General features: G+C 42.9%; 1 protein-coding gene across 2 annotated transcripts in view; it reads right to left on the reverse strand.

Moving 5' to 3' along the window:
- Window positions 1-15072, reverse strand: part of cacna2d3a (calcium channel, voltage-dependent, alpha 2/delta subunit 3a) — a 113248-nt gene that overhangs the window by 27251 nt on the left and 70925 nt on the right. The window contains exons 13-25 of one of the 2 annotated variants that reach the window (XM_061075214.1): window positions 9520-9591; window positions 9114-9194; window positions 8500-8574; window positions 6801-6887; window positions 6640-6711; window positions 5807-5868; window positions 5616-5683; window positions 3858-3903; window positions 3346-3443; window positions 3132-3225; window positions 2884-2979; window positions 2322-2443; window positions 1350-1427 (exon numbers count right to left, since the gene is read on the reverse strand). In XM_061075214.1, the coding sequence (XP_060931197.1) occupies window positions 1350-1427; window positions 2322-2443; window positions 2884-2979; window positions 3132-3225; window positions 3346-3443; window positions 3858-3903; window positions 5616-5683; window positions 5807-5868; window positions 6640-6711; window positions 6801-6887; window positions 8500-8574; window positions 9114-9194; window positions 9520-9591 (1051 nt within the window). The remainder of the gene's footprint in view (window positions 1-1349; window positions 1428-2321; window positions 2444-2883; window positions 2980-3131; window positions 3226-3345; window positions 3444-3857; window positions 3904-5615; window positions 5684-5806; window positions 5869-6639; window positions 6712-6800; window positions 6888-8499; window positions 8575-9113; window positions 9195-9519; window positions 9592-15072) is intronic. The other variant, XM_061075215.1, reaches the window with a different exon arrangement.

Raw genomic sequence — 15072 nt, forward strand, 5'->3', positions numbered from 1 at the left:
AAGAATAGCACTCAGCCTGACATCAAATACCCCTCTGCATATTTTAGCAAATATATATAGCATTATTATTATTATTTTTTTATTATTTTTATTATTATCATTATTTTTATTATAACTTTGTATCTATTTGGAAAGGTGCTTCCAACTTTATTAAAATGTTTGGTCATTTGCACACAAAAAAAATACATATATATTGCGTATTTCTTAACTTGTCAACCTCAATATTTCAGTAAAGTATGGTATTAGTCACATATTGACAGAACAATGACTAAAAGTAATTTTGCGTCTTTGGGGAGAGGTGGATGATGAATGATGTCACATCACAACTCTCCTAAAGATAATACTGTATCTACTGTAAACCATATGTCTCTGTTTCTACCCTCACACTTTCTTTCCGCCTATGTTTTCCATTGAATCTGTTGTTTCTTTTCCACTGTAACCACGCTGATGGCTAACAGAACAAGAGCCACACTGCATACCATCAACTTGCTGATTGCACCGAGTTATTATATGGGCGTGACGTTGTGAGGCTTCTGAGTCACAGGCACGTGAGATGAGGCAGGCCACAGAGAAATCCTCTTGGCCACACTCTGTCTTAAATAAGCACAGAGGCACAAGACGCGTTTATGAAACTGCCTTCTCTTATATATATCTTGGCATTGTATTTATGGATGCAAACGTCTGTGCGGTGATGAACTCACGCCTTCTGCTGAGCACACGCTCATGCAGAGGCATGCGCACCAACAAATAGAGAAGCGTAGTCGGTATATGTGGGAAGTGAGTGTTCCAACTCAAAAAGAGGCAAAGACGTCACAGCAGACAACTGGAGACCAGAAGACAAAACCGAGCATAGCACATAGTCTATGGAAGCAGAAATTATCTGTGTGTGTGTGTGTGTGCGTACTTATATATTTGCGAGGACCCTTTTGAGCATAGAGCTGACGGAGTGAGGACATTTTGGACATCATTGTTTGAAGGTTAAGACTTAGGTTTATGATAAGGGTTGACATTAGTTTAAGCCATTTAGCTGTGATGGTTAAGATAAGGGGGAAGCAAATGTATTATGCTTATGAGTGTCCTCACTAAGATATAAGTACAAGAATATGTGTGTGTGTGGTTGAAAGAGAGCGAGAGAGACAAGAGCGAGAGCGAGAGCGAGAGCGAGAGCGAGAGCAAGAGCAAGAGAGAGAGAGAGAGAGAGAGAGAGAGAGAGAGAGAGACAGAGAGAGAGAGAGAGAGAGACAGAGAGACAGAGAGATATACAGAGAGAGAGAGAGAGAGAGAGAGAGAGAGAGAGAGAGAGAGAGAGAGAGAGAGAGAGAGAGAGATACACTTGAATTCCCACTTACCCGCAGCTATGGGCGACTTCCTCTCATCCAGAAGCTGAATGGCAGTGCTGGCCAATACAACACTCTTGTTTTCTGATCCTAAGCCACACATACGGGCACAAAAACACAACACACACACACACACAGTTCACATCACTGTCATATCATAATTTCTTATATTAGTTCTAAACTGACCACAGGGTGATTGGAGAGAGAAACACACTGAATATAAATACCACAAAGTACTATTTCATGGTTGCAGTTGGAACTGCCAGGTTCCTGAGAGGAAGAGTGCCGAGTGGAAGTCCGCCGAGTAAATAAGAGGCTTTCAGATCACTTGTATTAGCTGGCACTAATGGAGAGCCTGAGGCCGAGGACAGACGAGAACACTCTCTCCCCCCTTGGAGGAAAAATCATTTTTCTCAGAGACGTTGTTGAATATGCGTGAGGTGCCTGTCTCTGTGTGCGTGTGTGTGTGTAATATGTGTGTCTTTCTGTGTGTATTTGTGTATTCTGGCCAAGTCACTATGGAAAGGGCTGAACCTCTTCCTAACGTATCTTGTTTCAGCCCACAGCAATCAGTCCTTTCCACAAGAACACTGGCTAGAATTAATAAGAGAGGAAGGGGAGGCGGAGATGCACGGGCGAGAGAAAACGAACAAATGTGGGTGAAAGAGGAGAAAAAAAGGGATGGAGGATATCTTAAAATGGTCTTTGAAATATAAGTGACTTTATTTGTGCCTGTAAAAAAATTGTGTAATTCATTTTTGAATTAATTTGATTAGGTGACTTCCAGTCCTGCAGCGCTTGCCAGTGTTGTTTTGTTCAATAGTCTCTGCAGACACTTGGTGGTGCCATTCCTACATTCATTATATTACACTAGTGACGGCTACTGTGTGAGGAGCTAGACAGAATACATAAATTGAACCTGGCTTGTTCGAGGAGAGTTGATTTTTTTTAATCTTTTGCTATTTTAAAAAAAAAAGAACCAACCTGTGTTGAAAGGTAGGGAGTAGACAAAGGTGCCAGGAACTTGTTCTGCCGCTCTCTTGTACCAGAGGGGAAAGTGATCGGCGTTGAACACCCCCTCTTTGTCTTCAGCTGTCAGGAAGTCTCTTGAAGCAGAAAGGAACCAGAGGTGAGAACACAACACAGAAATGGAGCATTTGTGCACATTGTGTAAACAGACTAGAGCCCGACTGATATGGTCTTTTGAGGGCTAATGCAAACAACAATATTAAGGAGTAAAACATTCCAGATACCATATATTCAAAGATTCCTAAGATGTCGTTGCCAAACCATTTTGACGAATAAATGTTTTTGAGAATTGATATTTTAAAGTTTAACCGTAAACAAATAAAACCAAATATGTCGAATTAATTTAAGAAAATAAAGATATTTTTATTTAGAATTGTTGTGAAATTAACTCTTATATCATCAAACATAAACGCTGATACCAAAATGTCCCTATCTAGCAAATTTATCGGACGACAAATAAATTGTGCAGGTCTAATACATACACACAGACAACATACACACAAGTCTGCATACTTACTGGTTCGTGAGCTGGTCAGGCACCACAAACAGGTTGATTCTGGAAAGGCCTGTTCTTGTGCCGAGGTATGCGATCTCCACTCCTTTATCAGAGTTCCTGTATAATACGACAAATAGAGAAACTACAATTATATATCATTGCCATCAGCCCTTTCAAAAATCTCGAAATAAACATAAAAAAAATAAACTACAGGATTTTGAGTTAAGTCCTTTGACTGTTTTCAACGTGGAAAAAGAAGAGTGACATACTCAGACTTGTTGAGCACCATGCTGGTCCAGTAGGCCTCCAAAGGGGCAGTGACCACCGCATCAAAGAGAACCTCCTGAATCAGCTCCTTGTCACCTAACAAAACAAGAAAAGGTATATTTTCACACATAAATCAGGCTCATTAGTTAACAGACGACCACAAAAACATCTGTCAATGCACTGAAGGAACGTGGGCTGGAGACGGCTTCAACTCACATTGTAGGTGGGGTTCATGGCCACTGAGGTAGAGTTTGATCGCCTCAATCTGGGACAGGTAGCGATGTTCCGGGTGCTCGTCTGTGTTGCAGTAAGTCCTGTCATATAATGAGATAGAACAATGAAAACACTCTGGATTTTTTAAGTCAATCCCTGATCTTGTGCTGAGAATTGCGGTTGAACCTCAGTCATACATTCCAGATAATTTTTTTACGCGAGACATCCACAGTGAATAAAACATGGAGTAAAACAAAGATGGTTTTCCAATTTACGAGCATTAGCTTGAAAAGCATTTACTGTAATTTGTTTAGATGTTGGTTCCCGATCCTGGTGACCACAAGTCATCAAGTGACACAAACCATCAAGTCAAAGTCCTGCAGATCCCAAATGCTTCATTGCAGTGGAATTGTTTGATTTTACAATTTGGCAGTATATTTAGGACCAGGTCCAATCACAATGTCTCTTAACTAAGGGCTGATGATGTTATCGCAGCGGCGTCAGCGTGCTCTTACCATTCGTCTGCCAGCTCCACATCAGGATGCTCCAAGTCATGAAGCCCTGCACCAGAGTAAGAACCATGCATCTCAAATTAAATAAGCAAAAGCACACGATATTAACTCATAATAATAGGAATAGGCATCTATGATTTAAATGCACACACACACAGACTTAAACGCACAGAGACACACACACACACACACACACACACACACACACACACACACACACACACACACACACACACACACACACACACACACACACACACACACACACACACACACACACACACACTGAGGGGGTGAAAAATGTGTTTTTTGAATGGAACTGACAGGTCTGATTAGATCAGGAAGAGCCAAGTCATGCTCGGAGGGTTCGTCTTGATGGACATGTTTAGAGAAACACACACACACGCATGCACACACACACACACACTACCGCATGAATATTAACATGCATGAGGCTTGACATAAAAATAGACGCACATATTCACAGAGACACACATACGAACAAAAGACAGGGAGAAGTACAACAACACACCTGAGGAGCTGCTAAGGAATTTTTTATACTTCTTGTCCAACTGGGCAAGTTTTTTTTATAAATGACGATGGAATGTGCATGAGCAACAGAAAGATGGAAGAAATTGGTAGAAAGAAAGACCAGATGTAAAATAATGCTGAGTTACGTATATTAGTAATGAGTGGTGGAGGATTAGTAAAAACATTTTCTACTTTTGGACACTCGTACTTTAGGTATTTTCATTTTATGCTACTTTGAACTTTTAGTCCATTACACATTTGAGGGTAAATCTGCTTGAGCTGCTGTGCCTCAATTTAAAAACGTCGGTGTCAAGTTAGTCCTGTAGACTTTACATACCAATTATATGATCAGCTTATAAAATATGGTGCATGATTGCTAATTAAAGTACCCAAGAGTTTAAAGTAGATAAAATTAGCTCCCCATTAAAATTCCCCTGACATGTTAATCCATAAGAAATAATAATCCTATTACATAATAATGTGAAGCTCTGAAAGGGGCCATTCTGCTGAACTTAGAAAACTATGGAGTTCAAATTGTGCTTCATCTGAACCCTGTGGTTATTTCTCTTCCTTTGAATTATTTGTTGAAAAGAGTTTCAAAAAACACAAAAAGAAACATGACGCAAATAACCTTCTCCTCCACATTAAGAATATAGTTTATCAGAAATACAAACTATGAACACTAAAATGGTATTTGTATTATCTGTTATCTTGCAATTAATATTGTCTTGCTGTTTGTTAATTGTTGTCACACACTGTTCCTTGTGAGTATTTTAACAGCTGTTGCTCTATTTGTAATGCTTTTATTTTATGGTCAGTTAAATGATCTGAATACTTCACTCCATCGCTACAGCTGCGTTCAGAAGTGTAAAGGCAGATTCATGGTTCTGCGTCAAAGCTACGGCCAACGTACCCACGTAGCCTATATGCTACCAAGTGGACCAATCACAGCTCCTGCAGTCTGCGTCGATTGGACGTGTTGGTACATTTTTGGGGGGGTGCACATCAGGATACGGTGAAGGGTTCATGCCTACTCATAGGATATGCTGGAGCTACAGCTTAGATTCAAACTAAGAAGCATGAATTGGGCTTCAAGAAGTGCGAGTTAAGCGAGAGACATGAATACATAAGACCATGAAGGAGAGCGGGTGAGAGTAGGGTTGAGATGTTTTAGGCAGACAGAGCAGAACATACAGATATGATGGAGATAAAAAAAAGAAGGAGACGCACCTTCCTCCACGGTGACGTTCCCTCTGAAGAAAAACTTCCCGTGGCCTCTGGAAAGAGCTACACCTAGACTAAAAATAAAAAATTTAAATAGATCATTCCTCCGTTCTCTGTTGTGCAGAGAGAACTGGAAATACTGATTCTTCCGTCTACCCCTACAACTTTGTTCACAGCTCTCAGAAAATGTCTCTTACCTGAAAGGCGTCCCCTTGATATCTGTGTAGTAGTAATCATTATGCAACACCAACACACGCTTCTGAAATAAAACAGATGGATACATTCTGTGACACACTGCAGTCAACAATAGTTTGTAGACTGCTGTTATCTGATGTGATTCCCTGCACTCTGGCGCCATCTCCTGGTGCAGGGTGCACATGCCTTCAGTTAGCAGCCTGCCTCACGACCTGTTACTCCTCCTGATGGATGTGTAGGTTTTGCAGAGCGAGTGTTTGGATAAGGATTGTAAATTTGCATGTGTGTAGTTTTGAGTGTGTGTATGTGTGTGTCTGCTGCTATGCATTTACATATTGAATGCTTAATAATCAGGGTAATGTATAATGCTCTCGCCTAAGCTTTGAAAATGCAAAGTGCACACACACACACACACAAACACACACACGCCCTCTATAACCCCCACACACACATACATACTCGCTCTCTCTCTCTCTCTTTCTAACACACATACACACAAACACACACACGCTGCCACACACCTGAATGCCTCTCTCTCTCTCAGACAGACGAATAGTAAACTGAATCACTGGGCTGCTGCTGTCTCTCCCGTATTCAGCCACATGTGCTTGGCGGAGATAACGGGCTCACACACAGACAGACACACACACCCGTGCATGCAGGGCAAACCAAAAATCAAAAACAAAATCCCTTGTCGCTCCTGTAAACGACTGCGCCAAGTGCAGCAACCCCTTGGCAGCATGCACTCTCCCACTGTTGAGTATTGTCTCTGGCTCAGCCTGCAGGACAATTCAAAAAAGTGTTTGTTGGTGTGTGTGTTGTTTCATTTTCTCACCCCTTTGTCGACGCTCTTCTTCACCTCCATGGAGAAGATCCCCGTCTTCCTGTTGACCATGGCGTTTCTCAGCTGGCAACACAGAGCACACCGACATCAGATGTTTGTTTTTACTGACGATGTGATGATGCTTCCTCAAGATTTGTCTCAAAGTGTCTCACCGTGTCGTCCTTATCCTCCCATTCCACCTCAGACAGATCCACACTGCTGTAGTTTGGCTTCCTCCGCTTTTTGCTTTTGTCGCCGTACTGGACACACAGGCCCCATGTGAACACACGTGCAACAACAGAAAGAGAGAAATTGGAAGAAATCAAAGAGTATACTACACTAGATGGCTGCTGACTGTTACCACCTCTGCCAAGAAGGTTATGTTTTCACCACTGTCCATTTGCTTGCTGGTTAGTTTTTTTAATTTTAAACTAGATTACCACAAACCGTGGTGGAAGGATGTGATATGTTTTTTTTTCCCTCACTTAAGTATTGCGTAGATTTATGTTTTTCAACATGTTCACCCTTTTCTGATAAAATAATTAGTTGATCTTGACTGAAAAAAACAGGAAACTGTTATCAATGAGTGAGTGAAATTTGCATGTAATACTTTACAATGAATTAAATGCTGCTATTAATAATTAAAGGATGTATTAATGCATTACTGTTATTCATGTTTATTATTTATGTATCATATCAAGAAAAAAGTAAAGTAGTATAATGAGAATATGATATATGCCTGTAAATAGAATCGTCAACCCAGTGAGAGTCAAGTCACAATGATATAAAGCAGATAAAACCAGAAGATGAGAAGCAGGAAAATGGATGGCCCAACAGTACACAATCATAATATTACATAAAAGTCAGTCAATATTTTTCTATCTAGATCCATCCATTACCAGCTGGAAAATTGGTGAAAACACCCAAAAAAGTCCTATTTCGCTAAATTAAATTAACAGGTTTCTCCTGGACCGATACCACATGGTAACCCATGCGGAAGTAAGTCATTTGAAAACTTTTTTTGTTATGTGAAACAATTCTTTCGGTGAATTACTATTTTAAAGTGATGACCAAAGTCATGCATGTGTGATGTTCATTTTCCTATAAATAATTGTCCTCTCCTCTCCTCTCCTCTTCCTCTCGTCTCCTCCATCCGTATTGGGTTTATAAATATGTACTATACTATGTGTTTGTCTGTGTGTACACTTGTGAGTGCTGCTCTCCATTCATCTGTCAGTGAGAACAGCCTCCCTCCTCTCATTAGTTGTTAAACACTGTTCATTAATGTCTTTAATTAGGCAGCCATCAAAGCATCCGTCTGCCTGTCTCACTGTCTGATCTGTCTTTGCCTCCCCGTCTGTTCTCTTTCCTTCCTCCCGTATCTCTCCATTTTCATCCAGTGCTGCGCCCCACCTTATCGCTCTGCACCTATACTCTCACATTAGGCAGGTTCCTTGCTTTCCTCAATCTCTCTCTCTCTGCACTCGCTCCCCTCATCCTCTTGTGGTGGGAGAGAGAGCACAATGGAGTTAATCACAGCCATTCAGAAGCTGTATCTCTGTCTATTCACAGCACAGTGGAGGCCTGGAACAGAGTCCCCTCATCTGCATACCACCATGCAGCCAACACAAATACACACACAGCTCACAGGCACACAAACACACATTCATGTCAATCAGCATCACAAAGTGAAAACCAAATCAGTAATCGACTTGACACAAACTCAAGACTTACTATTCCTCGGTCGTCTGTACAAAATAAATTAATACATTTGGACTTCAATCTGTGAGCCGTTAAAAAACACATTGTTATGGTAATGAGGTTCATAGTCAGTTAAGTGAGAGTTTGAATGGCGTGGGAGCCAATACTCACAAGTGGCCGTAGATCTGGGTGCGTAAGGATGTAGCCGTTGTTGGTGATTGCAAAGGCGTAACCGTGAATGCCCAGCTAGGAAATACACAAACACACGGACAGATGACAAATCTGCAGCTCATTGTTCATCCCGTTAATCAAGCTCTGTTGGATCTTTAAAGGCAGAATGTTTGTCTTTGTGAAAGTGGACAATACAAGAGGATACCGTCATTTGTCCGGACAAATGATTCACTCAAATCTTATACAAAACCAAGCTTCACATCTACGAGTGGATAAGACCACATAAACACCTGTGATGAGGCAGGGACACTAATGAAGAGAAGAATGCATTAGGAAACATAATGTGTATAATTTTCCTGTCATAACTGGACATGAGCAATGAGCTGTGAATAATCCGCCTCTGATTTAACTGCTTTTGCTTTCAATGACTGCACTGTGCAGCTGGACTGGTGTTTGCACAGACTTGATTAAAAAAATAACTACTGACGCAGCATCCAGCTGAATAGAGCCTTCACCAAGCTCAATCCTAAGGTTTAAAAGACACTAGAAGTCGGGCTTGTGAGGAGGGGTATCTCATGTTTATAATAAGGACTGAGTGATGTTGGGTGTGGTACCTTATATTTGGGGATGGTCTTGAGCAGCTCGGACACGGGCACATCTGTCCCAACAACCCCGAGAAGGATGCCACTGTTTCTCTGGAAGCACACACACAAAAAAATATTTTTACTGTTTAACACACTTTCTTAGAGATCCACTGTTGAATGGAATAAAAAATGCCAGTCTGCAATATGTATTTAATTAGTGATGCTCTGGTGCATTGTAATTTACTGACTCCAATCAAAGTAAAATTAGTGTCCATCAAAATGGGGATATAATGAATCATTATTTCACAATTTGCGTCTATTCTCTCAAAATCAAATTCCTCTCTAGTTATGCAAGAAGTAATTGATTAAGCTTTCAATTAAACTGCAAGTTTGCAAGGAAACATCAATTTGGGGAGAAATAGTTTTGGAAAATCACCGTCTCATTCTTGGTGCTGAACACAGGCATCGCCACCGTGGTCATTAGAACTGGACTCTGACCGTCCTCCATCTGAGAGAGTGGTGTGATGCACAGAGTGAGAGAGACGGCGATGGAGAAAGAGAAATGGAGACACAGGGAGGAGAAAAAAGAGAAATGGAGACAGAGGGAGGAGAAAAAGAGGAAAGCTAATGATGAAACATTGTCATAGTCACAAATGAAATGTTACCGCGCGGCGCACTGCATTGGCAGCACGCAAACACATCTCGCTCCATAACTCTCTGTGAGTGATAATTACAAGCTGCAGAAACTCCTCAGCACTGAACCTGGTAGAAATCCTGCCACAGACCTAGTCCTGTTATCTTCTTGAGGGATCTGCAAAACTTCCACGACATGTTTTATTCATGTTTATTATTTGCCTTAAAGTGTACTCAATCAGAGCCTGCGCTTTGATCTCATGCAGAACAAGCTTGTCCACAGGCAGTTTGGATCTAGGTATCTTCCCTCCCTACGGACTGCTGGAATTATTCTGATATTTATCTTTCTGCCGGCTGTCTGTATTTGACGATGATATCCATATCAGATGAAGGCTTGACACTGTTTGGGGTTTGTCCCGCTTTCCCACTTTTCTTTTGTTTTGTCCATGTGAGCGTGTGTGTGTGTGGGTGTGTGTGTGTGTGTGTCTTTGTCTGTGTTTGTGTCTGTGTGTATGTGTGTGTGTGTGTGTGTTAGTGTCCATCCAGGTGTGACTCTTGGATTGTTTCCCCATCAATTCACCTGTCCACCTATAGTTCATCAGCCAAAAGGCATACTGCACACTTAAATGTATATTTCTAGATTGCAGAATGCTACCTTGCAACTCCGAAACCACCACATCGTCAACCTTTCAAAAACGTCCTCTCCTTCCCTTCTATGTCCGAAGACACACACTCACAACAATCGAACGGCTGGCTAAGACAGCTACCTGTGCAAGATGTTCGAACAGCTCGGGACAACCTCACTCCACAGACACGGCTGCTTCAGCCCCAGCCGTCTCAGCACCAGCTTCTTGTGCCAGCTTTTCAAACAGCTCGGGACAACTGTGGCATCAGGAAAAACCCGTAAGTAGGAAACCCTCTACCACAAAGGTGCCTGTGCTACAAATGGAGCGATGCTTTCGAGCTACATTCAGGCAGCCAAGTTTTACTGCACTGCTCCAATCATGTGAAATACCTCACTCTCCACAATCACAACTGATTTCCAGGGAGAGACACTTCAGCCAATACTTAGAGGTAAAGTTACACTTGAATCCCGACTTCTTCTCCTTCTGTTCAGTCATTTTTAGCAGTATTACACTGCTGCTGCACTTCTCTTCCTGAAAACTTGGAATAACTTGTCTGCCAGTTGTTTACATGTGTCTCTGAATCATCAGTGCCTGGCTGCCAATGTTTCCCCATGTCCTGCCATGTCTTTGTCTGAAACCCTGGATCGGAACCCCTAACAGATCCCTCGCCTGCCGGCCCAGCTCAGGAACCTGGATCTCCTGCCAGCTCTGTAATCCAGAACCTCAGCATTTGTTCCCCTATGATTTTCTGCTCTCCTCCATTCACTTTTGCTAGTTTTTTATTATAAACAACTTGAAAAATCGACAAAAGCGATCTGAACTTAAAAAAAAATGATGGTCACTTGTGCAATTTGTGTTAAAGTCATTATAGGGGAGTGGTGCAAAATGAACCCCAGGAAAAAAGTCTCAGTGGTAAAATTCTGCAGCAATCAATGGAGTATAATTTTGTCTGATTCTACCAAACTGACCTAAATATCAGATCCCAGCATGGTCAATGAGAGCCTTCAAGGGGAACTACCCATTTAAGCAATCATTTCAAAGGAACATTACACACCTCCTGTACCTTCTCCTTCCCCCAGCGCTCAGCCCATTTCCCACCAGTAATAATGGGTAATGATAGGAAACTGCTAGCATCCATTCGGTCCCCCTCAGATGCCGGGGGAAAGCTGAATTGGTGACCGGAGTTGTGACAGCTGGTAATAGCAATCCAAAGAGCAGTGAGTTCTTCAAAGAGAGAACAAAGTACAGCTGCTGCAACAATGGAACGTCCTTGCTGCTGCAGAATGGGATCGATCACAGGTCAGGGGAAGAGAGCAGAGCCTCATCTAAGCTCAGGTCTATTGGATCATATATCACCGGTCTTAAAACACATGAACTGACATTTACTGTGTATCCCGAGCAAGTGTGTACTCTTTGCTTTTAAATTCTAAAGCACTGCTCAGACCTACGCTAAGTAAGTGTGTTCACCCCTGGCTTTAAAAGGCGTCTCCTTTGTCTGCGAATATTCAAATAATCATATATGTCATTTGGGTTGGCAAGGAGCAAAAGGTGTTGTTTTGACCCAGTTTGAGTGAACAGGTGTGCGTCATGTCACAGTGTTTGTGTATTGGTGTGTTGGCACAATTTAGAGAGAGAGAGAGAGGGAGGTAGAGGGGGAGAGGAGTCTGAGGAGGGGCTGAATTAATCTATGTGATGAAGAAATAATTGACCAATTTTTGAGAAGTATCATCATTATCTCGTGGTCAGTGTCGATTCGCTGTGAAACTCAGGTGGGTCAGCTCAGGGGGCCGTCCTTCACATAAGCACAGGACGCATTTGCATTCACACAGCCAGAAAAAAAAAGTGGTCACTTCTGAATGTGATCTGATTGAACGCACCTCAATACACATTCAGGACCCATTGGGTGAGTTCATACCTGCACTTAGAGCCATCAACATTTGATAAGATCACCCTGGACAGATGTTAAAACCAGGTCTGAATGAGGTCTCGGGTGCTTTATTTTCTGGTATATGTGGATTTGTTGAAAATCAAGCTTTCCCATGCTGCTCTGGGAAATGACTTGGCGTAATGAAGCAGGAGATGAAGAAAGGAGGCGAGCGGCTGCATCTGTTGGATTCAAAGCCAACATCACACAGATGATCCTCAGTTGCCCTACCCAGGGGATGGAAGCCCTTTAAACCTGGGCTTCATTATCCAAGGAGAGGAAAGAGACTCTTCCTTGAACCCTAAACGAGCGTCCTCCAACAAGACCTTGCCCCGAGTCCCACCGGGAGTGCTCCTCTCTAGAGTTCGACTTATCATACAAAATCTGCAACCTCTGAATGCAAGGTCACAACTGAGCACACATCTGGGCCAAATCTGCAGCATCGTGGCCTCCGTGGCTTTATCCGCATCCGTCAGAGTAAATGAGGTGTGCGAGTCCTTTCTCCTGCTGTGGGTCAAAGAATGAAAAAGAACCCCACTGGGATCTAATGCACTCGCTCCCCGCTGAGACAAATACCAACACGCTTACACCCCTCAGAGGGCTCAGATACACACCCCTGCCCCATGTTTTGTGTCTCACAGGACACCCCTTCATCTGGGATGCTGTGAAAAATTGCGTGCTGGTGGACGAAATGACTATTGTTTCCTTGGAGACCGAGCTTAATGATGTTGGTGTGTCTAAGTGCAGGAGCCAAAGTCCCCTCTGTGGGCTCCTACGGGAAAACATACCCCATGGGAAGCAGAGCTGGCACCGACCCAGCAGACTCTTTTTTTTTTACTTCATGGGTGTTTTGGGGGATTATCTGCGAAAGCTCTCAATTACCTCAATCAATGTTATAGAAGCGGATTTTATATTCATCCGTTATGACATTTCGAACAGCTCACAACTCCAATTCATCATCAAAAGGTAATCTATTGCTCCCGGCCACCTAATCTTCCAGTGTTGTTTTTTGAACTTCAGTATTTTGCCTCTCAAAACCACATCCTTCTGTATATCCCTCCATATTCTCTTACACTCTCATACTGCCCATACACTTGTCCCCCCCCCCTTCCCTCCCGCCACAGAGCCAGACACACACGCACACATGAACACACAAACGCACACACAAACTCTTCTCCCTCCACCACCACCCTCCCATCATTCCTGAGCTCCAGTGTCAGTTCATCTGACAGAGTGGGAAACAAAGCCAAATGAGCCAGAGAATGATGGATGAAGCTGGTGAGAGGGAGGATGGGGACGGAGGGGAGGGAGCGGGAGGGAAATGGTGGAGTGGAGGGATGATCGCAGGTGGGGGGACAGAGCGAGGGAGACGAAAACGCTAAACCGAGAAAGACAGTGGGGATACGTTGGGAAAGATTATTAGGTTGCACTGAGAGGACAGGAAGGAGTAAAATTATAGGATGAAGGCTACGTGTGGAACGATGATACCCATCAGCCCTGGAACGCAAATTCCAGATTCTCACGACTTTCCTTACACTAGACTTTCCAATCCGAGGACTTTGATAAATTCTCGACGCTGTGACCACGCGGGATGTGTGTTTGTGTCTTTTTATCACTGTCAGTTTTTCATAGCAGCCGGGCTTGAGCTGTGCTTGGATGATTACGTATTCCTCGCTAATCCCAATTATCATGTCTGACAATGTGATATCTGTTTCTGTTTTCTGCTGAGCCACTACGATGTCAATCAGCTCAAGTCTATCACACCAAAAGTACCATGTCAGACATATGGCCTGCCAGCTGTCTAATGCGACTGCTCTGTGCTCAGCTCGTACTGATAGAAGGGGCATAAGAATCTTATGATTATTGAGCTGCTTATCTCAACCCACACATGATTCATAACGTAATGAAAAATAAAACACTGGCGTCAAAACAGATCATCCCAACCCTCATTACAGGCTATTGAATTTTCAACTACAAGACAACAAAACATCTTATTCTGGAGAATTCCGCCCGACAAAATAACACTGGCTGAATCTTGTTTTCACACCAAAATCACAGGCAAAAGAGCAAAAAAGGACGCCTCACATTTACAAACACGGTCACACTTCAAAGCCCAGAGATACTGGCACAGCACGACCAACACAGAACCGTCAGTGATGAGTGAGTGTAAGCGTGTGCACAGACGTACGCGCGTGTGTTTGATCAGACGATCGAGCCAATGCCAACAACGATGCGTGGTTGAAATCAGAAGGTTGACGAACAACATACGACACTGACACACAAGTAAAAGTCGGTGGTTAGGTCACCAGAAGTACGCCTTGTTCTCACAGAGATCGGACTCCAAAATGCACATGCACACGGAATGCACATGAACACACAGCAGGCCTCAACACATGACAATACAGCAATGAGCTGAAATCTGTTTTGTTTTTTTTCTTTTACCTTTTGCGCTTGGGGGAGCTACAGAGAAAAGATTAAGGAGGAGGGAGGAGAAGGGAAAAGAGGAGGAGGAGAGAAAGGGTCAATATGTTTGTGTGAGAAAGTGTCAGAAAGCCTTCGAGTGTAGTTTCCACCGAATGGAGCTCCAGCTCCAGTGGGTGTGTTAAATCCACTGACATTGACTTTGACTGCAACTTTAAAAACATTGACTGTGTCAAGAGAGGAGAACTTTATGGCTAGAAGGCTCACGCCGGAGGAAACAACACTTAGGCCGAAAGTGTTGAGTCGCTGCTGAGTGCATGCACTTTGACTGTGATAAATGGAGGGGGATAATGAGGACAAAAAAAAAAAGCCGTGAAAGGCAGAG

Source organism: Limanda limanda, chromosome 7 (assembly GCF_963576545.1).
Source record: "Limanda limanda chromosome 7, fLimLim1.1, whole genome shotgun sequence".
NCBI lineage: Eukaryota > Metazoa > Chordata > Actinopteri > Pleuronectiformes > Pleuronectidae > Limanda > Limanda limanda.